Source organism: Corvus kubaryi, unplaced genomic scaffold (genome assembly GCF_017639235.1).
Source record: "Corvus kubaryi isolate FWS band 111438036 unplaced genomic scaffold, C.kubaryi_AGA036_p1.0 37398, whole genome shotgun sequence".
NCBI lineage: Eukaryota > Metazoa > Chordata > Aves > Passeriformes > Corvidae > Corvus > Corvus kubaryi.
In genome coordinates, this window is record NW_024581137.1 from 53,934,159 (window position 1) to 53,961,100 (window position 26,942).

Here is a 26,942-nt window from a genome sequence, read left to right on the forward strand (position 1 = left end):
TAAACCATATGACCAAGAGCATCATCCAAATCTTCCTGAATACTGCTCTTGATCTCTGCACCCTAACAGAATTGTCCACTCAGCTTCAGTGGTGCTTGAGCTAACTTTGGTTGAATATTCTCTCCTGATTTTGGTTCCATTCAAATTTCACAGCCCCAAGAGTTCAGCTGAAATGCCAGTGCTAACACACTTGAATCTCACTTAATGCTGTGAATTATGGGATTTAAAGATGGCAGCGAGAACTAACCCAAACCCAGAACTGAATACAGGTATCATTAAGCAGAAAAAAACCAAGGAGATCAGATCAGATCCTTCCATGTTTAGGAAGTGGAGTCTTTGAGGCATCTCTACCAGCTTTCAGTTCAGAAGACATGCATTCTTTGCTTGATTTTCTCTCTTCTGTGACTATGAATAAAATCTGGATTTCTGTCTTAGCTGGAGGTGCCAACAGTGTCAGACATCTGCCTTTGGCCAGAGCTTGGGCTGACCCCAAGTCCCCTGTGAGTGCTGGCTGACTGCTCCTCTACCCCTGTGTATTTTTAGCTGTCTGGATGTTGCAAATCCATCACCTCCTTCGAATCACCAGAACCCCACATGCCCTCAATGAACTCTAATAATCTAGGCAGAAGCATACAGCTGAAGAGGAATATCATGGTGGGGGCCAAATTTCTATTCCCAAGATACATAACAAGTTTCAGAGGACTACAAATTGATTCCCTATAGTAAAACAGTAATTACTTTCCAGGTGAAATGGGTTTGTGAAGAGAGGGGCGTGAAAACAGCTTTGATGATGTTATGGATAGATAGAGTATAAATAGGGATTTAAATACGTGGGTATTCAGTCACACTTACAACACTTTCTATTCAGGGGTCTGAAGCTTCCCAAAACTACATTAGATAGGCAGATATTATTACAGATATTTTACAAACAGCTCTCTCTGTGGAGCACAGAGAGAGTAAATAATTTCTCCAAAATAGCGTAGTGAATTCAGAGAATTCCTCTGACTTCTTCCTCTGAAACCACTCAGGAAAAAAACCACCTCCCTCCTAATACACTTCAGCCTTTTCTCATTTTCAGTAAGACTTGAGTGAAGAAAAAAAAAAAAAAGGAACATCCAGACAATCTTTTTAAAAGTTCTATTGCATATAACTCCCTTGAAAAATACAAAGGAGTGCTACTTACGCCATAACAATAACACTGAAATCCAGCCAGTTCCATGGATCCCGAAGGAAGGTGAATTCTGTCATGCAAAATCCTCTCGCCAATATTTTTATCAATGACTCAAAAGTGTAAATGCCAGTGAAAGTGTACCTGGGGGAGAGAGTGGCCAAAGAAGCAAGAGAATTAGCAAGCAGCAGACAGCTGGAACTGCAGGGGCACAGCTCTGGGGTTGCTCGTGTGAGTCACAGCTGCAGCACTGGGCTGTGCATGAGCAGCCTCGTGTGCAGACCAAGGAACAGGTAAGAAACAGCAGAGCACTCAGGACAATCTCAGAATGAAGATAATTTTCATCACGGGGTGTCCTTTGATGAATCCTCACTCGCTAAGTCAAGCACGGACTGCTGCTAAGCTGTGCTACAGGACTCTTGAACCCCTGCCATTTCCAGTGGAAGAGGAGCGGATTAGGGAATCATGGAATGGTGTGGGTGGGAAAGGACCTTAAAGCTCATTGTGCCATGACTAGGAAACCTTCCACTAGTCCAGGCTGGTCAGAGACTCATCCAACCTGCCTTGAACACTCCCAGGGATGTGAAGTCCACAACCTCTCTGGGCAACATTATGCCACACTCCTTGTTTCTCTAGTTGGAAGGAGGGTGGTTGCTCCATTCATACCCCTCATCTCTTCCTGCCCAAGACATTTTGGAGATTAAAAAAATGCCACCACTTGGTTTTATCAGCTAAAAAAGGTAATTGTGCTGCAACTTCCCTTGTGTTTCACTATCCATGGCAAATCGCACAAGCCTTGAGAATTAAACAACAAATTGCCCTCAGCGAAAAAGAACAGAAAAACTCCCACCTAACTACTCTGTGTAGTAACTTTGACCTGTCTGACAGTAAAGGAGACACAAGGCTGTTTTTTTCCCCTGGTAAATTAAGTTATTACCAACAGCCTCTTGACTGTGATGATCTGGGCTAGAACATAGATCTTCCCTTTTGTAATAAAGAAGACACTTGTAATAAAATTTAGCAAAATCTCTGTGGAGGACAGCAATGCCTCTGATTTATAGCTCTCAGATCTGTACTCACCCAGGGCTCTACCTGCCATCAGAGACAGAGTTCAGGGCATACAACAGCTCTTTTTTAATGCTGCTGCCCAAGACACCTAGCCCAATGGGACTGGGCATTCTAGGCCATATCTTGACAGAAGAAATAAATGTTTAGTGTCTTCCACTGGCATTCCCTACCCCTTTTCTCCAGATGAAGATGCAGATGACACCAAAGCCTATTAAAAAACCTCAAACACCTAAAATCCACTAAAACACAAATCTTAAAATCCTGACATTACGGACTTTCACTGGAAACACTGGATTGAGTTTTCTGTTCAGTCCCTAAATATCAATTGGTGCCATCATACATAAAAAAAATTGTAACAGTTAAGATTCCTATTCTGTAAAAAATGGTGTAAGCCATTAAAGGTGTCAATATAAGGGAGAACATTATGCATAAAATATGTTTAGCTGTATTCTACTGATCTGCAACTGGGCACACACATAGATAGTAGCAAATCTCATGCCCTCCTGCCATCGTGTCACACAGTAGGGCTACTCACATGTGTTATAATCTCAGTGTGCTTCATGTTAAAATGGGGATTAGCAGGACAGTTTTGGTGCAGCAGTGGGCATTAAATGTGTCTCACAGCTCCTCTGTGACCATATACCTGAGCATTATCTTGTATCCAACTTTTTCACAGCTCCTATTTAGCTTTGCTCTGGTATTTCGAATATAGGTCACCCATGTGACAGTCTCTTTAAGCATGTGCATTCAGTAATACATGCAGAAAACACATGCAAAGAACTAAAAAAAATACTTAACAGTACATAAGCTCATTAAAATGATAAAGCACTTGTATTTATTCAGCATGTCAGATGGGTTTAATTGATTGTATAATCATCATCTAATTCTAAATGGATCGGGCAAAGTCCTCCAGCAACTGAACAGCTTCTTTAACAACAAAAGTCAGGTTTCTTAAAAAAATTTTTAGTGGGGGAAAGTTGAATTGATTTCTTTTTTTTTTCAAAATGGTAAGGAAAACGCTTTAAAGGAAGATCTAGGACAAATATTTGCACAAGGTTATTCTTCTATCCCCTGTGAGTCTCTGAAACAGCAGAACAAAATGGATTAAATGTATCTTCTCCAAATCCAATATTAATCAATTTGAATTACAGTTCATTGGGTTATTTTGCTCCTCCAAGTACTTGACTTTGATTTCATTCTAAGCACTTGAGGAGGAAAAGCTGAGAGATATGAGGGAACATGGGAGAAGAGGAAACATGGAAGGAATTACTCCACGCTGCAGGAGTCCATCTGCACTTTTGCTCTATGTTTCTTGCATGCTCTGCTTTGATGCACTGATAAAATCATCCACATTCTCCTGCTTGCAGAAGACACAGTAATACCATTTTTGATATTTCCCTCCAGAATGTTTGAATTCCCAGCTGTACACCAACTGACCAAATTCTGATGAGATCATCACATGGATGAGACATCTGTGATTTGGCAGAAAACATCATGGCAATGGTCATGAAAGTTTCCAACAGGAAAAGGACAACATCAGGGGAAAGGACAGCCACAGACATACTTGAGGGTACCACACTATACAGAAATACATGAAACATCCTGGGATTAGGATGTTATTGTGATGGGATGAAATATTTGGTTCAGTGCTGGCTATAATTAGTAATTTATGGCCTAGAAGATGGGTCCTGCATGATTTTATGGAACCTAAATAAGGGCGTTTTACTGTCTTTTCTTACAGCCCTGAGTAGACCAAACACCAGGCTATGAAGCAGCAGATGGCTGTGTTTATCATATGTCAGTCAAAAATAAAAAGTGTGTTCTGATTGGTTCAATGAGCCAAAATAATTGTTTAATGCACTGTAGGTTGATTAGCTTGTGCATCTGGTATCTGTTTCTAAAAGGAATATTTTAAAGCAACTTAAAGAAATGAAATGGGTTTTCATTTCATTGAAGCCCCTTAACCTCTTCTAAAATTAATTAAAAAAACCCCACCAACAACAAATAACCCCCTTCAAGCAAACTCTTGGCTATTTATCCTGAAGGCTTGTCAAGCTAAGAAGACAGAAATTCTCACAGAGGTGTTCCCAGATAATTTGATGCTCATAAAATATTCCTGCCAATGATTACAGGGGAACACTTCTCACACTGTACTCAGTCCAAACGAAACCTTTGCTTCCATTAAGTTTCAGATTGAGGATAGAAGTAAGTATGTTCAGGAGGTGTTCTCTGAAGTAATTCAACTTAAGCTCCATCAGCCTATTCTGATGTGTCCAACCATCACATCTCTTGCATGGGAACTGTGGAAGGCTGATCAGTTTCAAACAGGGTTGTCCTCTATGTGATTTCATCCAGATGTAGCATAAAAGGTGACTTTAGCAATAAGCCTAAGATTCATGGACTAAAAATTTTTAGTTTGCTTGCTAAGGGAGTTTTCATGGGCAGAAACAACTCCCTGGAAAAACATTTTGTGAGGGCAAATACCATGGTCAGTACTACTGGAAAGAAATTAGACAACAGCAAACAAGATGAAAATATGAACACAACAAATGGAAGAGGAAGGATGAGATGAGGATGGGATGGCTGTAAACCAGCAAGGATACTTACTCAACATATTTATTCCATACCGGCGTCTCTGATTGTGCCATGAACACACAATTAGTTAAAATAGTGCACATAATAAACATACTGAACAATGTAAATAAGAGAATTAAGGAAAACAATGCATTTGATACAAGACTTCATAAATTTTTGTCACTTCACACAAGATGTGACAACTCAATCACAATTTGCAAGTTGCTTCAAGAACTATAAGCATTTGTTTGCAAGTGTATAAGGAGACAAACAATTATATAAACATAGAAAAATGAGAGAACCTTCCCTGCTTTTTTTTTTCTTTTCCTACATCTTTTATGTATACTTTATACAGTAAACAAATGTACTGACTCTGCAGTCTTTTGAAAACACAATACCCCAAATTTACAGCTGTGTTGGTCAGATGACATTGTGCATAGGTGCACAACTTTGTATGAAAAGAGGGATTAGTCTCATTTAAGTATCCACAGAAAAACCTGTGTCTGCAAATTCCCATTTCATTTTTCATCCTGAAACATTTCTCAGGCAGCAGGGGAAAGTTACAAATCTGGTCTTTCTAATCTCTTTAATGGGCTTGAGGTCTTGCTTTCAGTATAAAGTTTCACCAGAAGCAAGTATGAGTTTCAGAGCACTAATTTTAAGGCTTGGGCTGCAAACCTGCTTGGCAAATAGGCAGCCTTAGTCTGCAGAGCTCTCTGCCTCAGCTGAGGGACCAGATTCTCTATTTGGAGGCCAACACAAACCTCCCAAGTGCATAGTCCACACACTTTGCTGCTAAGCTGAAAGCATAAATATAAAAAGCACCCTAAATCAAATCCTGAAATTGAAAACAATTCACTGGATGGCTCTCCTAAAAGCACACGCCACTTCCTGTAAAAAAATTACAAAATATGATGGGATTCTCCTGCATCAATTTGGTCCCATGCAAATGGTAAAGTCTAACTAAAGAGTTTAAGTGTGTACAGAAGATAAGGCAAAGGAAAACAGCCCACAACTCAGTCAACAGGCAGTGACCCTTCCCAGGGAATATAAGTAACACCCAAATGTAAATTTCTTTTGCCTTTTCTTGGAAAAAAAAAAGTTTGGTTTGGGTTTTTTTCACCTCTGTAGTTGATTCCATTTGAGTTATTTTTTGTCTGAGAATAGTAATTGAAGAATTTAGTTTCATGCCTATATCCTGAAATGTTTGCATGAAATTTATCCTTTTGCAGAGCCAAAATCTCTGCTGAATACAGAGTGGAACATTTTCCAATGGGCCACATAAGCAACTACAAGGTTAAATTGGTAGTAACCAACCTCTGGATCCCCCAGGGCCACCACAGAAAGCAGTAATTGAACTCACAGGGACTGCTCATCTCACAAACATTTTCCACTTCTGGGCCAACAGCTCCTACTGAAGGACTGGGAAGGATGTCTCATATCCAGCCACATTTGCTCACATCAGCTTCAGGTACATTTCTGTAAGTTCTGTCATTCTCGTTAAGATAATTGTTAAGTTGCAGCTAGCCTAGAAAACACTGGATTACTTTTTCAACTACAGTGAAATGCTATGGATGAAGCAGAGGAAACCAGAGTGATATTGTCAGACCATGTCAAACAAATAGCATATTTCAATTCCAAGCAAATACATTTCTCTATTGGAATTTAGGGTCACTGGTTTGATTTCTATATCCCTGTTTCCTCATTATATAAACTGAATCTAACAGCTTTCCCAGATGCTCACTTACAGGCAGGTCTCATCACCTCCTTATTCAAGAACCAAAGAGAACAAACCAGAGAACAGGTTGAAAATGTAAGGAGTCAGCTCTGGGACAACAAATACATTGTGTATTCAATCTGGGTTTCATGACCAAGCTGAAAACTACAAAGAACATAAAAGAATGAAACGCACCAAAGTTAGTGGTCTGTGTTAAATAAGAAAGAGAAAACAGAAATCCCCACAGAATGAAAATTAGTATTCCTACCTGAAATCTAATGCAATTGTTTGCATTAGACAAAATCCATGATGATGATCTACTCAGAAAGGACAAAGCAAAGAAGATAAAACTGAGATAAGCTATATTAGCAGCATTGTCCATTCCCTATCTTAGAACTGCTATTAAATCACATTTTCGAAAGCCTACAAACTAAATATACTAAGCTACTCATCAGGATCCTTTCTGCAATAAATTAAACCTATTGTTTCCAATTTGAGGGTACAGAATAGGCTTTGCAGAAACTGATTCTAAAAGTTATAAATTTTATCTCCTAGCACAAAGATATCGAGTCAAATGCAGCATACTTCTATTCTAGACTTCATTATGATAGATAATTGTTAATTAGCAGACTGAATATTAGAGGCTCTTTAGGTGATCATTGCCAAATTACATATACTGTGTGCAAGCAAAGGTTATTCCCAATGAATAGAATGTATAATTGGTGCTTCACAAGGTCTCATTTTGCCTTATGGAAAGTGTGCAAAATCAGGTGGGAGGAAAGCTGCAGGCAGAAAATATGAACAAAGATTGGAAATTCTGTAAGAAGATTATTTTTCTGATGCACCAGAATCTATAATTCTGGCACTAAGAAAGGTAGTTTTGGTCAAACCTCCAGCCTGGATCAGTGGTAAAGTGAGAGAAACTAGCTATAATACCTAGAAAAACTAGAAATAACAATTGCTACAGATTTTATACAGGCCAGCAAACTGCTTGGAGAAATTAAGGACACCACAGAATGGTCCTTGGCTTGCAGGCAAGAAGAACATAAGGCATCAGTGAAATGTTACCAGTGATTAAATCTCGTTAATAGGTGGAGATAGTTAATAAAGATGTTAGTAACAGCTAATAATGATGCAGAAGACAGAAAGTGGGATACAACCCTACACTCTCCATGTCCTCTGGGACAGAAATGGAGCAGGGCCACTTCTGGGCAGCCATGTGGGCCCTGGTCCTTTCATGAAGCCTCACAGACTGAGTAAGAGGAGAAACACCCAGAAGGGGCTTAAGGATAAGTTGTTAGCTGTAATACACATTACTAGGAGGCTGTGGAAGCTTTTTCTCTTGCAAGGGTGTATTTTTGAAAGACCAGACTTCTCAGGCTTGGCTGGATGAGCAGTGAACACACAGTCTATCCTGCCTGACATCTCAGAGGAAGAACTCCACATACAGCTACTTAACCAGGAAATGTGACCCCGATAGCTTCTTTAAAGGACGATTTTACTCTGTCCTCTCTATTCTGTTCCACTGTTGGCCTTCACAGTGCACTCAATGGCTGAAAATTGAAATATGGCATCCACTAAAGAAGCTGCTTCAGATATTTACGTGACAGGGCACCATTTGCTAATGCTCCTTTTAGGGTTTTGCCCTGGGGAAAATAAAGATTGCTTGATTACAGTCACGCAAGACGATAGATCTGGTTCCCAGGTCCATGTCAAGCAGATATTATCTGCTTGAGTACTTGTGGGTTTGGGCTCCTTTCTGCCTGGGATATTGACTGCCTGCTAAGCCAGTGGGCCTTTGTACTTCAGGTTGATACAAAAGGTCTCTGTTGACAGAAAACAAATCAGTGCCTAATGCAGGAACTTCACTGCTTTGCTGGGACTGGAGCTGTTGTCTCCTGCCTGTGCCTGCCAAACACTGAGCTGTTGGATCTCTCGACATTATCAACACAAGGTGATAATTTGTGTCTTTCTGGAGCTAAGTTTATATTTACATTGAGACCTGCCACTCCCAAAATTTTACACTTCTTATCAGACCATATTTCTTTCCTGACAGATCTTTTAAATGCTCTCCTCTGTGGTCTTTATCCTTGGAAGCAGTGATAAGGATTTCTTGCTTATTTATCTTCTGGTTGACTGCTACCAAGGGCATGTGGCTCCTGTGCTACACATTCCTGTGACCTCTTGGCTTCACCAGCCAATGCAGAAAAAAGTGAGGAGAAGACAAAATAAGTTTCCAAACCTGGAGGCAATATTTTCAATTTCTTTCTAAGAAGCTCAGTTTTCAGATTCTTCCCTTAGCCATACCTGGGCAAATGCATTGACCTCAATTAACTCCAGCTAGGCTGTGCTGAGGTAGCTGTGCCTAAAAAACCTGGTTGGGCTCTAGGTATGCAGCAGCATGTGCTGCATTGTGTGCACATATAATCAGATCCACCAGGAAATCTCTCTGTAGAATTCTACCGTGTATTCTTAGTAACCATAATAATATCTTGGCTGATACCACATATTAATTTTTGCATAGAATTACTGCAATCAGAAGCTTCACCTGGTTTTCCTTTTGATAGAATATCTATATTATCACCTTATTTTTTTCACTGTATGGGGTGGGAATATGGTTTCTTTCCCTATTTTTTCCTGAAATTTGATAATTAACCAATGTTTCTAAGATGCTACTTACTTAGTATTTATTAATTCTCTGTGGTGGACATGAGCATTGCAGATGAAGGATTTCCATCACTAAAACATCACAGAATGATCAGAGCAGCACGTGGACTTTGAATTATCATTCCCAGGTCTCCCATGTGCACTCTACAGAAAGCAGCCAAGTCATGAAAAAAGGTGTGTTTTTAGCAATGTTCACACAAAGCTGAACATGTGGGTCAGTTTGGCCTTCCAGAGAGATGTGACTATGTCAGAATATAATGTTTCTGGGGTTGTGTGAAAAAAACAAGCCAAAACAAACCATTGCAGTCTGTCTTGCATGACTTCAGAACCAGACCTACAGGAAATCAGGCATTGCCCTTCCACTGGAAGGTCCAGCAGGACAGCCTATGCTTTTTTTCCTAGTTGGATAGCATATCCCAATAAACAAACTAGAAAAGAATCAACAAAACAATTTTTGAAATATTCTGTTTCAGGAGAAAAAAAAAAAAATTCAGATCTGAGTCAGTTCAAAATCAAATTGTGTCTGCAGACAGTGTCACAGAGTTTTACCTCTGGGAGGGATTGCTGAAGTGCTTGGTAGAAAAGCTCTCCACCAGTGCAGATTTCCCCTGGTTCTCTTCCTTTCTAAGGTACTACACCCACTTTCCCTTCAGTAAAGATGATCAGTCCCTTCCCATCTCTTAATCCTGAGTAAACTCACCAGGCTCTCCAACACAGTTCACATTATGTGATGCCAGCAGTATGATACAGTCATTTCCATAGCTCACATAACAATATAAAATGAAACAAACCGAAAATCCAAGTGCATTTCTGCTTGTGCAGGCAAATTCAGCCAAAAGATTTAAAACAGCTTAATGAAATAAAATGGTTTCTGACTTCCATCCATCTGTGTTTAAAACCCATATAAAATACATGAGGAGGAAAATCAACAGAAAGGATATGAATGTACCAAAATTTTAATTGCTGCTCTTCTGATTGGATGGAAAGGACTAAGTATATACAAGGCAGGAGTGGCACTAAATCGAAAGATTGTCTTCCCTTTGTTCAGTACTATAAATGTCTGGAAAACAAAATAGAAAATGAGAACATTCAGTATTTGCACTTGAGCTCAGCTTTCCCAGCCCACATCCCACTGGGAAATTCCTGCCAGCATCCCATACTTTTTCCCCTCTCCCAAGACCCCCAAAATCCTTCTCACTTGGTGAGAAGTTTTGTCCAAGGCCTTCCCTACAGAGCTGTTGACTGTCTTGTTGTAATATCCCAAGTGGGTCTTCAATCCTTAGTGGGTCCTGTGCCATCACCCACCACGGGGCTGGGAAGAGAGCAGAATCACCTTTAAAAATAAAAATTACTTAGAGACTAAAATGTGGTGGAAGGACTTAAGTGGTGCTCTTCTTCCCAGGTGCTGGGGATCTCACTATGTTGTTAATCCACCTTCTCTACTTTGAACACTTTTTTGCTCTCAGTTTTGTCTCACCAAGTAAAATGTTGTAGGAGGCACAGTTCCACATCAGGATCTGACCCTGGCACTGAAGCACTCTCATTGTGCTCAGATTAATATGGACAAAGGAAAACAATTCTCTGAGCTATCTTAAACCCAAAACAAAAGCGGATTGGATGCTGACCCAATTTGCAGGGCTCTGAAGATGCCCTACCTTGCACAGAGGAAAAAATACTCACTCAGAGACAGAGTTGAGACACCCAATATATAAAATCTAAGCAATTCATCCACCTTGAGTCTAAAAACTTCATGGCACTAAAATTGCAAATCTATATCCTGTTGCTTATGCCCAGGGATAGCAGGCAAATTAAAAGGTAAATTAATTCTGGCCCTTCCAGGTAAGTGATCTATTTGTCTTTATCCATTTAACTTTCATTCTGTAGCTCTAGCACCTGCCTCTACACTGTTTTAATAGAAGTACCATTATGGTCATATTAATTCATTGTTTACAGGAAATAGCATAGCCCAGAATCAGGAACAGCAGTACCTGAAAAAACTGGAAGCTGCCTAAAAATACACTGGGCTTCCAAGCTTTATTTTGTCCTCTGTTTTTTGAAATGCTTGGAAAGGGGAACACACTGTAGTAAGCAACCAGCCCAGCTCAGCTGTCAACAGCCCTGTGACAGAAGCTGTTTGCACTGTTGTGGCTTTGGTCCAGCCCGCACGTGATCCCTCATCAGGTGATGCTCGCTTTGGGATGAAGTTCACCCTCTGCAAAGTGCCAGGACTGCACATGCTACTCACACCTCCCTTCAGCTCTATTTTGGTCATCTTAAATGGAGTTTTACTCTTCCTCAGCAGGACAGAACTGCTCCTCTCCAGAACAGTTGTGAAGGTGCCTCCTGCTCTTGTGCAGAGTGCTCACACAAACCTCAAGTCACCCAGAAGCCCTTAACATTAAGGGGCCTAAGTGATAAACAACAGACCTGTGAAGAGTCACAGCTCATGCAGAAGGCAAGATAGGGCAGATAAAAACCTCTGGCTTAAATTAACTCAGCTACTGCTCTGCTCGTTTCAGATATTGTATATTCATACTCAGGGTTATCTGAAAACACACGAGTTTAAATTATGCTTTTTATCCCTCTCTGCCCTCCTGCTTAGATGTTTTCTGGGAGCCCTGCTCATGCCAACATTCTGATCCTTAATCTGGGAAAGAAATACTTTTACTGGCTGTAGAAAGATAAAATCCAGAGTGCTCAAAGCAGTGGTCATGCTTTAGCAAAGGCAGAGGAGCAGGATGGACGGTTGGTGCTCACCTTATGATCATTGTAGAAAGGGTCGATGTCCTCCAAGGGCTCCCCAATGAGCTCTGGAGAAACAGTCCCATAGATATCGGGTAGCTTCTTGCAAGCTTGCAAATCAAACTGAGGCTGAGGTTTCTCTTCCTCGCCCAGCTGCTCTCTGTATTCCTGCTTGGCATTCCTCGCAAGCTTCTCTGCAATTCGCTTCTCGATCGCAGCCAAGGACTCGGGCGTGAACCGGTGGAAGCTGTTAGTACCCGGTGGTAACAAGAAGTCAGCCATCTTTTCATCCTGCTTTGTCTTTACTGGTCTTTACTCCTAGTAGTGGAAACAGCTGAAATAAAAAAGTTACCAAAAGTTAGTGGCACAAGAAACGCAAGAAGAACAAAGCCATCAGAATAAAAAAAAAAACCAAATTCAACCCCCAAATAACTTGTTACATATTATCAGGAAACGCCTCATCTATTTTTATGTGGTGAATAGAACACCAAGGAAAACAAAAATGACTGAAACTGTAATTTCAATAAGGAACCACACATGATGAAAGCTAAACAGATTTTATGGATAGACTGTGGAATATTCTTCAGCTCTTCAGCCATTTGGGATCCTAAATCCAAACTAAGAAGTAACTTAGATCCACACAAGCTTAAGTTTCATTGAAAGCCACAGAGATTTGGATTCCTAATTCATTTTTGAAAATGCAGCTCTGGGAGTGGATGAACAATGTTCCTAAGATGACTGCAAGGCAGATTTAAATCAGCCGATGTCTGGCCACATGATGCAAAATCTAAAAATGCCCCAGCTGTTCTATTCCAAATTTAAAGAGTGAAGGGTCAAGTTTAGATTCTTAATTCCCATAAAAATTCTTCATAATCTCTGTCTTAGGCTTCTGCAAGATAAATTTCATTTTCCTTTGGGATAGGAAATACCATCTTCAAGATATCTCTCAGGACTTTTGAGCATTTTCTTTTCCTCCACGCCCTGCAATCTGAAAGATGTTGGAAGTCCAAATGTGCCTGGAAAAGCTCTGGGACCTTCACAAGAGCATGCCAAGCCTCCAAGATGCTGAATAGCCACTGCTGCCAGTTCATCATCTGAAAACCAGGCTCCTTTCACCCAGCACCATTTTGAACATCCAGGAGTTGGACTCAATTATCCTTGTGCCTTCCAGCTCAGGTTATTCTTTTATTCTCCGATTCTAACCAAAACCTGTGAAGTTTGATCATCTTGTCCTGATGTTACTTCAATGTTAACACTTCCAGTCTCTGCCTGAATGAAAACAAGTAAGAATTGCCACATCTCTTCAACTCACATGAATAAAACCAAGCGTGAAAAGCACAGCTGAACAAAAAGCCTTTTTGTATCTGCACTAAACAACATGGATAGTTGTGAAAATTAATGTAAAACTACTGTTTGAAAAAGGATGAAGCTTATCCCTGTTCTAGTAGCCTGCACAAATCCATCCAAGTTCACTGAAGCCGTATTTTACAATTTAAAGTGACTTTAGAGGCATGTTTTTCCAGCGAGAGAAGCCCTCACTCTGCAACAATTAAAACTCATTTCACAGAAGAAACACAGACTTTGTATTTTTGCCACTACCAGGCCATTCATACTCAATCAGAATATACTCTGGTGACAAACAAAATAGTAGATTTTGAGGTGGGCTACCCTCTTTCATTCAGCAACGTGTGCAGGATCCCCTTCTTTGTTCAGCCACAACTGTTGTTTTCTGCTTTCACGTGGTATTTGTCTACTTACAATGGATAGTTCCAGATAGTTTGTGTCTATTAGGCTCTGTGATGACAGCATTTTTGTTAGCAAACAAGACTCTAACTGGACTCTGCGTGACAAATAGCATATTTATTGACTCAATTTCTCTGAGTAAAGGATGCTTTCAAATAACTACTGTTTCTCCTATTCTGACTTCATTTTAAAATGAATTCATTAAATTGTCATTGATCACAGTCTATCACACAGGAATGATTTACTGAAGCTTGTACATTATGTTCTGCACTAGTGCTGGTTTGAACAAGCAGGGCTAAAATGAATTATCCTTCCTGGAGTTTGGGGTATTCTGACATTCTTCTTTTGTTAGATTTATTCTCCTTATTCCTTTCCCCTCTCCCCTCCTTGTCATTTGGTTTAGCCCCTTCCTCCTGAAAAACAGGAAATCAGAAGCTTTCCCGCAAATCGAGTTTCTTACGCTCAACACTTTGTGACTCAGAACCAGTGCAAGCAAATAGAATTTCACTTTCTATAAATGACATCAGTACAGGTGGCCAGAGAATTCTCCAAGTTTTTTTGTCCTTCCCGTTTTTGTTTCTCCAGAATGAAACCTGTCTCAGTGCTGAAGGGGACAACAAAAGCCTGATCAGTACTGCTGGAAGAGCACAGATGAGGTCTCTAAACCAGAGAGGAGAACATTGTGGGCTGCTAGTTGAGGTCCACATGATCATGAGCTCTGTGAAGGCAGTGAATGGGGAATGACTGTTTCCTTTTCCTAATAATATGAGTGGAGAAACTTCAAATGAAATCACAGAGCAGTGGCAAAAGGTCCATAAATGGTTTTAACACAAAGTTGCTGCCTCTGACACCTTTTCCTGGTCTTAAAATCAAGAGTCACACACAGTTAGAAGGGGAAAAGGGATTTTATCTTGGTATTTATTTTAAGGATCCTTAGGTGCACACTTCCAGGTCAAATGCACCGAAATGCACCCTGCAATGCCCACCCCCAAAAGATCGGGTATAACATTATAGGTGTTACTAATTAGCATATCTATCAAAGACTCCCCAGTGAGAGGCTCAAGTGAGCCCCCTTCCCCAAGGAGCCTTCCCCTGGATGGTTCTATCTTAGTTTACAGAATATGTTCTGGAGAGGACCTTGGGGTCTGGGGCACACTGATCCCTAGCTACAAAGCCTCTAAAATGTTGAGTCTCTTAGCTTGACAAACAAGTCCAAGAATGTAGGCAAAAAGCACTAAGAATACAGAAGTTGTAAAAAAGGTATAACAGGGGTATGAAAGAAAAGGGAAAAAAATCTTCATGGCATCACCTCTGACTCAGGAACCTGGGTGCAAGCAAGAAAGGCTACTTATGCTTGTCCTATTTTAACATTCTTCCCAGGCTACCAGTCCAAAGAAACTCATCCTCTGCTGTTGTGCGCTTTGTCCTTACAGTCTCAGACTTCCTTAAAGACTACCAAGAGAAGCCATTCTGTCAACAGAACTACTCAGTTTTCTTTAAAAAAGAGAAACAAAAGAAGGATAGGGGATGGTGAGGGAGATAAAATAGCCCAAAAAACCTAATCAGCATCAGAGGTTTTAATTCTTTTTTCTAATGGGAATAATTTTTGCTTAAAGCTCTCTCTTATTAGAAAACTGAATCAAATTCAAACTGGTCAAAACCAGACCTTTTCAATTTTATCTACAAATTCCAGAAAGGTAGCTGCCTAGAAAGAACTGGAAAATCCTACACAAATTTCATTAGTGCTTTTGCTAGTCATCTATTTAATTTTTCTTTTTAAAAAAGTATGTTTCAGCACTCTTACAATTGATAATTCATGACATTTTTTGTCTTCATATTGTATATACGCTAAAGTTCCACATTTTAATATATATATATTTAGCACAATTCTTTTTCAATTTCATATGCTTTCAGGAAATGGACAAGATAATTTCATGGGTCCTTTCTATGTCTAATTTCTTTTAATCTGTGAATTGCAAACATTGCTACAAATAGCCAGGGTTAGCCCAGATGTTTCTTAAAAGGGTAAGAAAGCACCGCAAGTTAAAAAGGGAAATCATCAATGACTGAATCAAAGAGCTGGAATGCCATTTCTTAAGAGATAATAGCTGTTGTGACTCACGTTTTTACAATATGAGCCTGGATTTTTCCATTCCTCACAGGCATATTTTTGCAGTACAAGGCTTCAAACACATTGTTTCTGTGATATCACCATGCACAGAGTGAAAATTTCCCTCTTGCTTTTTCAGTTAGCATCGGTTGTTGTTGATAAACCGCGCTGGTTATGTAAACAAAACATGCATATAAAAATAAAGCCCTAAGATGAATTCTTTCTTCAGCGTGGCAAGAAGTGAGAGCAGTACAAACAAATTAGGTATTGCTAGCACCTGTGTTTATTCAGAAAGATAAATGCTGTTTTCCATCGCAGTTTCAGCCTCGCTGTCATGGGCTTCAGCCATTCCAGTTCAAAAAATCTTTCAGGTTCTCAGAACATCACTTGCATGTCCTGCAGATCTCCCTGTTGTATCAAGGACTCACTTGTTTGTATTTCAGACACTTGGCAGTGGTAATAAAGGAACCAAACTGGAAGACCAACGTTGTGAAAGTGTCTTTAACAGACATGCTCATCTTGAGTAGAACTCTACTCATTTACCTCTTAGTCATTTCCATGATGGCACTCAGAAAGCTACTACCAAACGTGGGCTGGGGACAGGGATGTTCCCACTGCAATTCTGCTAGTCCAAAATCTTATAAAATATTAATCTAGAGCCCTAAATTCTCCTTCTCTTTAAGAAATGTTTGTGACTAAATAAAGATTTTGTGTTCCTAGCTGCTGTGGTAAAAAGAACAGTAATGTGGATGGATTTCTTTTCAATGTTTGAGACTACATGGAGCACAGTCATCCTTCCCCCCCACACACTCCTTTTCCACATAATCTCTTTGGCATTTTCCTTTGACCTGCAGAGCACAGAAAAACATGAGAATAATAGGCTAGGGAAATAAAGAACAGAGCAATGACACATCTAATTTAACGTCATTGATTAACAAATTCATACATGTACATTTACACATAAACACAAACATTTAATCATATTTAAAAATACTATAAGTTGATATGGGGTTGCATGGAAGTTTTATTCCAACCATGAAGTAATGGCTTCATGGAGAACTCCTGCTTTTAATTCAGATCAAATAAAGTCTTTCTGTAAAAAGACCAAGAAGCTAAGAGAGCCTAGGTGACTGAGACACACTTCATAATTTTACTGACAACAAACAAACAAACAAACAGCCTTTTGAGACTTAATCCACTTACATTTATACCACAGTTCACATTCCACAGTGAGGAGGTGTCATGGGAAATTCTCTTTTAACTGAAAAATTTCTGTTTCTGTTAGCACACACTTTGAGGGCTTGTGTGCTCACATCAAGACAGTCCTTGAAATTTTACACAACACACTCGTTACTCCTGCTTAAGCTGATATCTGGTTTGTTTCTTTTTTCTCCAACAGACATCATTTTTTCAAGACCACAAACAATGGTTGTTTTCATAGTACATGTTCTTAACACATATAATCAGCCACATCTTCAGCTGCCATAAATCAGCACAGCTCTGCCCAAGGAAGTCACACCTGGGTGATGGATCTTTTAGGACCAGGAATCTTTGTCTAGAAATGCTTTCTTTAAAAAGAGCACCTTCACACCAGAGCATGAACACCAGAGAGTGTGTAATTGAGGTATTAAACTAATGGCCCAGAAGGTAACCAAGCTTGCAGGGAGCTGGAAAACCCCGAGCTTTTTGCACCCTGTGAAGGCAATCTGCAAATGCTTGCTCATCCAGAAACATCTTGTTGGGTGAGCTCCAAGGTGAAGGTGCAAAAAGGGGTGCTGGAGAATCCAGTGCCTGGTGGAGACCAGGCAGGCTCCCGTGGCTGGTCTGCAGGGGAAAACTTTTGTATTCCACAAAAATCTGATGGGAATGGCTGAAATGTTTGGCTCTTGATGTTCTCCCAGGCAAAGCACAGTGCTGAAACCTGCCCAAGCTGACACAGGAGGAGATGTGAGCCAGAGCTCCTCTTGCTGCCCGTGTCACAAGGCAAACCTGCAGGTTGATATGACATTGCATAACACATTTCCCAAAACAGGCCCTGCTGTTCACCATGGATGCTGACCAGGGGCAGAAATAAATATGTAAGAGAACTCATTGCATTCACATAGTTGGGAAAAAACAAAACCAAAACAGCACAAAACGTCCAAAACAAAACTTCAGAGTCACAGACCCACAAGCCTTTCATCACAACCAGCTCTGCCTACTCAGTATCTTCTTTTAAATCCAGTTTAATGAGTTTTGCTGGCTCCTCACTCATCAGAATCATGGCACTCTGACATTGCCAATGACTTATTGAAAAAATAAAGTCTTCAGAAAGCCAACATGTGCTAAAAGGAAATGAATTCAGAAGATTTCATCCCGATATTGAAAGGGTATCTGGGGATGACAAATGTTATGCCAAGAATTAAATGCTGGCACTAAGTCTTCTCTTATGATAAAATATATATTTTTAGTGAGCTAAAAATATTCTGCTTTCTTTGCAGGTGTTTTTATTTCAAATTATGCTGCAACCAAATGACATAAATAAGCAAGAGGGAAGCAGCACATCATAGTTACCAATGCACATCTCTATATTTTGCTGAGAATTAAAATTCCTTGCACCCAACAGGTTTTCAAGTCTATTTTAATTAACTAGAAATTGACCTCAGAGTTATTTTACTACAAGCTACACAGCCTTCATATCTCTCCTTTGCTACTCTGAACCAACAGAGCTTGGAAAGAGCCACCAAGAAAGAGGAACGTTTTCAGCTCAGGATGCAGTCACTGGCTTTTGAACAAGAAAGAAGAAATCCACAGGAGAACTCCATGTTGTGCCAAACATAATATGCAGTGCTAACACTGTAAGGTGCTTTGAATGCTCACATGAATAAAAGATATCAAATCTGGTCCATTTTATTCACAGAGTGTTTTGTAAAGACATAAGGATATAGGAAGCTGTAAAACAGCTATTAAAATATATTCTGGTACTGTTATGGGATGGCTGCCACAGAAAGAAGGCAGATTTAGGCTAGACAGAAAAGTCTTGGCTGCATGCTCCTAGGGAAGAAGGAGCCACGTCCGGAAAGCTGCCTGATGTATCACCACAGTTATAGGTAAGGCTTTCCTGATCCCCTCCCATCCAACTTATGGAGACACATTTCATCAGCAGAAAACAAACAGACTCAAAAAAGCCAATCATCAGAACTGACATGTTTACATTAAGAGAGATGGATGAAACTCTGTAAGCAAAGCCAGGGCCTCTTTCACAATGGTAGCACTGAATTACGAGACGAACATGACACAACAACTAAACTTCATTTTTAATAGTGAATAGAGCGATTTAGGTTTTCCTTCTTTCATGTGACAGCAACAAAAAGAGGCTGAGGTGAAGGGTCAAGAAAAAAACTGGATGTGAAAGGCTGGGGGAGACAGACCCAAATCACACAAAGTTAAGCTGTGGGAAGTGGCAGGTCCCCCTCCTGCATCTGGCTGATACGAGGTGAAACAGCAGGTCCTGCCAGTCTGCAATAGCACTTCACTCCATAATCACTTCCTTCACTGAACTCCACCCTATCCATACTCCTGCAACATACCCAGCTTCCCATCCTTCTCCATCCACCTCTATCCCTTTCCTATGCCTTAGCTAAGAAAATTCTCCTATCCTCCCACCTACTTTATTCCAAGCAAACATAACCTTTGCACAAACATGTCCTTGCCCACAGCGATAACTCTCAAGTGACATTCACACCAATTCTGGGAGATTTTGTCACTAGTACTTTATTCTCCTCTTTGTCCCATGCAAAGCATCTCTGTCTATGATGGCAGGTGCCCCTGGACAAGGATGGAGGCTCTCTGTCTGAGGTTTTTGGGTAGTGTTTGGTGTTAATGGAGCCCCAGCTACCAGCAAGCATTTTCACTGCTTTTGCAACAAAATACAAAGGAGAAAAAAAATAAAAAGGCACAGATTTAGAAGTGCACTGGCAAAATTATCTTTCCTGGTAATGGTGATAGATTCAGGAAGGATAACAGGGAAGCTACCAGGAAGTTGATGCTTGCTGGGATATATTGAAGATTTGATTAATTATTTAGTGCACTGTAAATTTGACAATACTATTTGGAGAAAGCTGGTGGCTCCTCTATTCTGATGGAAGAGATTTCATCCCCCTGCCCCCCTGAGAGACAGAGATGATTGCTGTCCAGAGAGGAGGGATATTCTGCCTGTTTGCGATTGAAAACTGCCTGGGTTTGTCTGCCAAGTTTAGGAATCAGAGTTAAGAGCTTACATGGTTCTGGGGGTGCAATCCTCAGATCATGTCAGTCAAGGGGAATATTTTGTGTGACTGCAATAGGCAGTGGGTCAGACCCCTGGCATCAGAGAGACAGAGTTATTTGATTTCTGCCATTCCTTTCAAAGAAGTTTACTTCAGCCACTCGGCATAGCTCCATGGAAAGATGCAATGGATGCTGGTGCTGACTGACAGTGATTTGATTTGAATTACATAATGCTCTAAACCATTATGTAAATGAGTCTGACAGAAACATGGAGGCAGAGCAGCCAGGGATTTTTCATTGTTTTTTTTTAAATATCTAATAGCCTTTTAATGTTATCACCAAGATTGCCGCCTCGCAGCTACTACATTTTGCTGGTAGGTTAGCTGAATTAAACTTTATTTCTCCTGACACTAACTAAAACCCAAAGTGTATCTGAGAAAATGATGAGGAGCATTTAAAGAGTGGTGAATGTGGATGATTTTAGAGGTGTATGAGTAAGTCACATTACCAGGAGTGGTTTTGGCTATGTCCCACTGATATCAATGAGACTCCCGCTTCCAAGAACCCTGTGGCAATCCCAAGCATTCCTCCCATTCTCCCCTGTATAATTTCCTCATCTTTTTACATGGGAGAATTTTTCAGAGTAAATAACTCATTGCACAAGCAATTCGTTTCCAAAAGTCATGACATTTTCTGTTAATTAGCAATAATATAATCATCCAAACAAAATTGCTGGGGACATTGCATTTACAAACAGGCTACATCCAAATATACATTTATGTGTCAACAGTGCATGCTCGAGTGGTTGGTAATAGTCAGATGGGCCTGAGGCACAATGCACTGGAAGGATACAATAGAGGCCCAGTATTGCAAACCCTGCTGTGGCTCCTTGCTTAATTTAGCTTACGGGACCAAACAGTCAATGAGTAAACCAGAAAATAATACATCAAGTGGGCTGTGAAAGAGAAATATCTGATGATGGTATCAATGCAGGGTGTTTTCTAAATGGAAAATGCAGTAGCTCCATCATTTGGGAGCTTGGTTGCACTTCCTGTAAGAAAAAAGAACAACCTAAACAACACTGTTCCTAAAAATAACTTTTTCATTAACCCAACCATGTCCTGGGCTGCATCGTGAGAAGCGTGACTAGCAGGTTGAAGGTGTTCAGCTCTGGTGAGACCCCACCTGGAGTGCTGCATCCACATCTGGAACCCTCAACACAGGAAGAACTTAGACCTCTTGGAGCAAGTCCAAAGGAGGGGCACAAAGATTGTCAGAGAACTGAAGTACATCTCTCATGAGGACAGGCTGAGAGAATTGGGGGTGTTCAGCCCCAGAGAAGAGAAGGCTCCAGAGAGAACTTGTAGAACTTCCCAGTGCCTAAAGTGGGCTCCGAGAGCAGGAGAGGGGCTTTAGACAAGCACATGTGGAGGTAGAACAAGGGGGATTGGCTTTAAACTGAAAATGAGTAGGTTTAGATTTGATATTAGGAAGAAATTCTTCCCTGTTAGGGTGGTGAGGCCCTGGCAGAGGTTGCCCAGAGAAGCTGTGGCTGCCCCATCCTTGGAAGTGTCCAAGGCCAGGTTGGACGTGGTTTTGAACAACCTGGTCCAGTGGAAGATGTTCCTGCCCATGGCAGGGGGGTTGGAACAAAATCATCTTTAAGGTCTCTTCCAACTCAAGCCATTCTATGAGATGATTCTGTGATTACTAATAGCAGTGATAAACAGCAATTCCACTGAGAGATCATCCAATATCTTGACCTAATCTCTTCCTAGATATATATAAATGTAGATACAAAAATGCTGCTAGCAAGGATTTTTTTGCTATTTTCTAAGTCTGTGAGAGACTTTTCTCTCTCACAGGAGATAGTAGCAGAGTTCTGTAAACAACCAAACACCTGCAACCTTGAAAAGTCTTGCTTATGGTATAGTAGAAAAATATTTTGACAATGGATGTTTTAGGATTTTAGTCAATCACCCCAAGGGGTGGCTGATCCTTTGTCCAATTAGACTATGAAGAAAAAAGTCGATAAAAGAGTTTGTAAAATAATTAAATAAATCAATCTTACTGCACAATTCCTGCTGGATCTTCTCTCCTCCTCCCTATGGCTGCAGGACATGGTAATATACCCTAGGGCATTATTTTTTAATATATAAATACCGTGGTTAAGAGTCCCCAGATGACATTATGTCTACGAGGTATAACAGCACCTACCCTGACAGGGTCCTAAAATGGTGCAGAATGTCCTGCTTGAACATTCAGATCTTCTTTTTGCTTTTTCAAGACAATTTCAACTAAAAATACAAATTTGACAAGGCAATGGAAGATTTTGATCAGATCTGTTAATTTTTAATCTGCCATGTACAAGTCTAATGATTCAAGTACTGCCTGCTCCTCTCCACATCCATCTGCATCTTTATCCATCCTAAAGTGTATTTCCTAAGCTTAGACAGGGCAAATAATGTATTCTAGATATTTTTGACTAAAGAAAATATATGTATTGGACATGCAACTCTTGTGAAATAGCCTCATATTCTCAGAATAGAATGAATCAACTGAAATTTAGCTTCTCTGATGGATTGGAATAGATTAGCCAAACCAAAGAAGCGCAGGATGTTACACATTCAGGGAGAAATAGGCACTGCTAGGGCATGAGTCATCTCTCCTGTTTTCAATGTCTACTTCAGAGAGATAAACTACGCTTTAGACCCTAGAAAAGCTTCTGATGATTCAATTTGTTTACTGGGACGCCAAAATTTTGGTGTTGACATGTGCCTGTAGGTGCCTGTGAACTGTTTGTCTACGTTTGCATGTCCGCTTTTCTCTGACAGAGCAGGGGCATCTGGACTGAGAGATGCCCCCCCAAAATTCAGAACATTGTGGAATATGATGCAAGGTGTGTGATGTGTGTTAGTTTTCCTTCTGCCTTGACTCTTCTCAAAAATAGAGACCAGACACCTCCAGCCACATGATGGTGAAGGAATGGACCATTGGGCTGTTCCACTGCAGAGCGTGGCGAAACCTACAACAGCTTTCCAGTGCACACAATCACTTTAGAACATAATATAGATCTTCACTTTTAACAAACGGGGTACATTTAATTAGTCAATGACAACCCCGTTGTTCCCAGAAACGGGGTCATGCAGGTTATCCTGATACTCTCAGACTCACCACAGCCTAACAAATCTAGAAAATATTTTCTGCTTTATGTTTTGTTTCTACAAACTCAAGGGGTGTTTGAGATCTGGATTGTGCAGTTCCATGGGCAGAAGTTGTTTTGCGGTAATATTTTTAAAAGTATAGTGAAATGTGGGCTAGTGGCACCCATGACTCCTAGGAGATCACAACAAAACAATCCAAAACAGAGCTGAAAGTGCACATCTATTCTAGTTCACAGCCACTCTCCTACTCCAGTCTTGGGCTTGTCTTGCAGAACGTAACAAAGCATATAATGATTTAAAAAACAGAACAAGTGGGATGGCACTGTTCCTCTCTTCCCACATTAATGTTTAACCTGGCCCCAAAATTTTCTTCCCTGTCTCTACTTTTCTTCCAAAATTATTCTCAAAACTGCTAACTCCAGAAAATCTGTCTTAGACCCCAGCCTATCTCTACCATCAGACAGAGAAAAGAGAAATGGAGGAAAGAAAAAAAGCAAATTTGGATGGCATTTCACAGATGCCCCAGGTCCAGGATATATTTCAGACCCTCCAAGGGACTATTAACCATCCTTTATGTAGGTTTGGTGTATATAAGATTGCTTAATAACCATCTATGGTGGGTGAACCCAGTCTGAGGAGGATGGAGTTAGAGAGAAGCTTGGTGGGCACCTGGCAGCCAGACAAGGTTAATCCTCACCATCTTTTATGGAAATTGTGTCTCTCACTTTTCTCCAAGTCACTGAGCTGCAAAGAAGTTGAAGGATGTCCTGGAAGACATGGTCACAGCAGGCCAGACTGGAGCTTTGCACTGCAGCCTTAGGCTTCAGCATGACTTGGAATCATTGAATCATTTAGGCTGGAAAAGACCTCCAAATCATCGAGTCTGACTTCTGCCTCACTTTTCTGTCCCCTGAAGGGATGCTGCTGGCAAAGAGAGCTGTATAAAATGCATCACAAAACTCACAGGAGAGCCTGCAAGCCAGCCCTGGGGCCCAAGAAAGAAGAACACCAAGCTTGAGAGATCAGACCATTAAAAGGCATTACTGATCCTCTCAATTCTTACAATTTATGATTCTCCCAGATGAATCGAAATTAAATTGAATACTCACATTAACAAAGTAATGGGAAATCCCAGTTCACATGCTTCACATTTAGCCTCACAGTGGCTAAAAAAAAGAAGAGTTCTGCTGATTTATCTTAACTCCTTTCTCCTTGCATACCCAAAGCACACCTCAGTGCTGCCTGGTCTACCTGTGTCTGTTATTTAGGTATGGCCTGGATAGCACGGACATCACTGCCTCTGTTTGACCCAGTGCACGCAGAATGATCACAGAATGATCGTGGATGGTTTCAGTGAGTTCTGCTTCTGGTGGCTCAGATAGAGAGCAGAGATACAGGCCCTGCTCTTCCAGCCTTTCTGATGTGACTGGTGATGCCATCAGCACCAACCAGCTCGAATCTCACTCTTCACTTTCTCCTCCCTTCAATCTCGGTTCATCTTCACAAAGCTGCCTCCAAACCCTGGGCCAGGGCTGTTCACCACACTGACCCTGCTTGTTCTCACACCCCCATCTTCATTTGGAGGTTCTGACTTAAACTGGCTTTGCTACAAACAGAATAGAAAAGTTTTACCGCGCATGTCTAAAAATAGAATTGCAATCATCTATGCTTCCGTTACTTTAAAACTAAATTTATCAAGAGATTATTCTTCCGTGAGGTTTAGCACATAAGATGTCTTATGTTTTAAAGTTCAGTCATTTCACAGTTATTTATGAGCAGAAAATCTTACAGATTAATTTTCTAAAGAAGCACAGTGAGTTTGGGGATCAGAACTCCTTTTGGTGCAAATGGTCCCAATAACTCTGCAGTCCATCAAGATAGTTTTCAGCTATTTTTGTAATATTGTTTGTTGTGTTCACAGATAATGTGCATCTGTGTACCAATAAGGTGAAATATAAAAGGTTATAGTTCAATGTCAAAAAAATCTTCCAAGTTACAGTTAAGAGCCTGATGACTGAATAAGGAGAGAGGAAAAACCATGTAATTCTCTGGGGGTTTTTATTTGTTTAGTTTCTACATTAGACAGTTCTTTGAGTGCAATTGATTTTGTAGTTTCCTCTGTAGTTTCCAATTAATCATCCTCCCTCTTTCTGAAGATGTTTTATACAAAAACAGGAGACAGGAAAACATTTCAAAATAGGGAAATGTGCTTATAAAACCACAGCACTGGTATGGATATGCAGAAGTGCAGGTTCTGCATGAAACCACCCTTTGGAGGGGAAGGGGGAGCAGCATTGCCTGTCGTGTGGAACAGCTGACTGCAAATTTCCTATTGAAACTCTATTTCTATGGAAAAATGCTTTTCCAATAGAGAAGCATTTAAGTAAAGAGCATCTACTTTGAGTTACAAATTTCTTTCTGCAACGAAGAAGCCTCCAAACTGAAAAGGGAACAGACTTATCATAGAAAATCACCATTTTTCATGGGGGGGAAGCTTTCTCTCCAAGAATGATGGGAAACAGGCCAGAAAACACTCTAATCACATCCCATAGCCGGTTCTCCCACTGGCTTGACACTCCTGTGTCTGTGTTTTTAAAACATATGAAAAACACTGGGAATTTCCCATAGTTATCTTAATCCAAATATAAAAATGAATTTGGAAATAACTTGATCTTCACCAAACACATTGTATCTCTTTAAATCACAAAGCAAAAAAAATGACAATACTGATTCAAAGCCAGGAAAACATGCTTTTCTTCTAGAAGTCATCATTACAGCCTCATCCATGAAACTTTTGACTGAGGACAAGTATCTTTTGCAGCTTTGAATGAGTAGCAACGGGATTATTACAAAAATAAATAAAAGATGAGCAAGCTGCCACTTAAGCTATGGATTTCCCACTGCAACAGCTTCAAAACTTTCTTGAAACACAACAAATGAATAAAAAAAAAGGGGAGGCAGACGATATGGCTCTGTCTAACTGATAGCATGAAAACACCAAGCACTTTGATTCAGATGAATAAATAATGACGGCGTGTTATCCAGGAAACAGCGCAATGCCAAGTCTGTTTGATCTCAGAACAACTGTTGGGTAAAAGTATTCTGAAACACTCTCCTGGGCACATGGGCCAGTTGCATCTCAGCTCTGTGACTTTGATTATTTAAATTGGACTTTTATTAAAAGAAGGAGTTTTGTCCTAGAAGAAATTTTATACCATGTCACCTTCCTGAGGGGAAACTCCAGCGCTACTCTGCTTATTTAAGAGGCTGGGGTTGTAAGAGTGGGGGAGTTCCAAGCATCCTCTGTTACTGCTCTCCTACATCCTAAATTGAGATGGAAGTAATGGGAAAAGAAGAAATGAGGGAGACTTGTGAGTCTTGCCTTTTGCATTTCAGGGCTGCCCCAGAAAAGCCCGGAAATCATCCTCCCTGCAGCTTCCAAAGCCCACAGCAAGAGCTGTGAAGCCCCAGGAGCATCTCTTCTCCCTCACCACTGCACAGCAAGGAGCACTGCCCTCATTTCATGGCTGGGAGCACATGCCAGCCTGACTTAGGTGAACGGGGACGCTGAACACGCAGTGCCAAGGCACAGGGAGTGGACAACAGGACTGGGGAGGACATACTTCCTTCAGCACTCCTGGAACATTCTCCTAAGGTGTCCATGTGGCTGAGACAGCATGTGGTACAAGGAAGCTTTGTGGATGAACCAGCTAGAAACTCTCCCCTGACTCCAGCTGCCCT

The 26,942-nt window shown here is 40.6% G+C and overlaps 1 protein-coding gene across 7 annotated transcripts in view; it reads right to left on the reverse strand.

Annotated features, from left to right (window-relative positions):
• LOC121671600 (sodium channel protein type 5 subunit alpha-like) overlaps nt 1-26,942 on the reverse strand; it is a 215,225-nt gene that overhangs the window by 162,211 nt on the left and 26,072 nt on the right. For 5 of the 7 annotated variants that reach the window (XM_042043575.1, XM_042043574.1, XM_042043573.1 and 2 more), the window contains exons 2-5: nt 11,952-12,270; nt 10,136-10,254; nt 4,844-4,933; nt 1,184-1,312 (exon numbers count right to left, since the gene is read on the reverse strand). In XM_042043575.1, coding sequence (XP_041899509.1) covers nt 1,184-1,312; nt 4,844-4,933; nt 10,136-10,254; nt 11,952-12,218 — 605 coding nt within the window. In that variant the 5' untranslated portion in view covers nt 12,219-12,270. Of the gene's footprint in view, nt 1-1,183; nt 1,313-4,843; nt 4,934-10,135; nt 10,255-11,951; nt 12,271-26,942 lie in introns of those variants that run through there. The other 2 variants (XM_042043576.1, XM_042043577.1) reach the window with 2 other exon arrangements.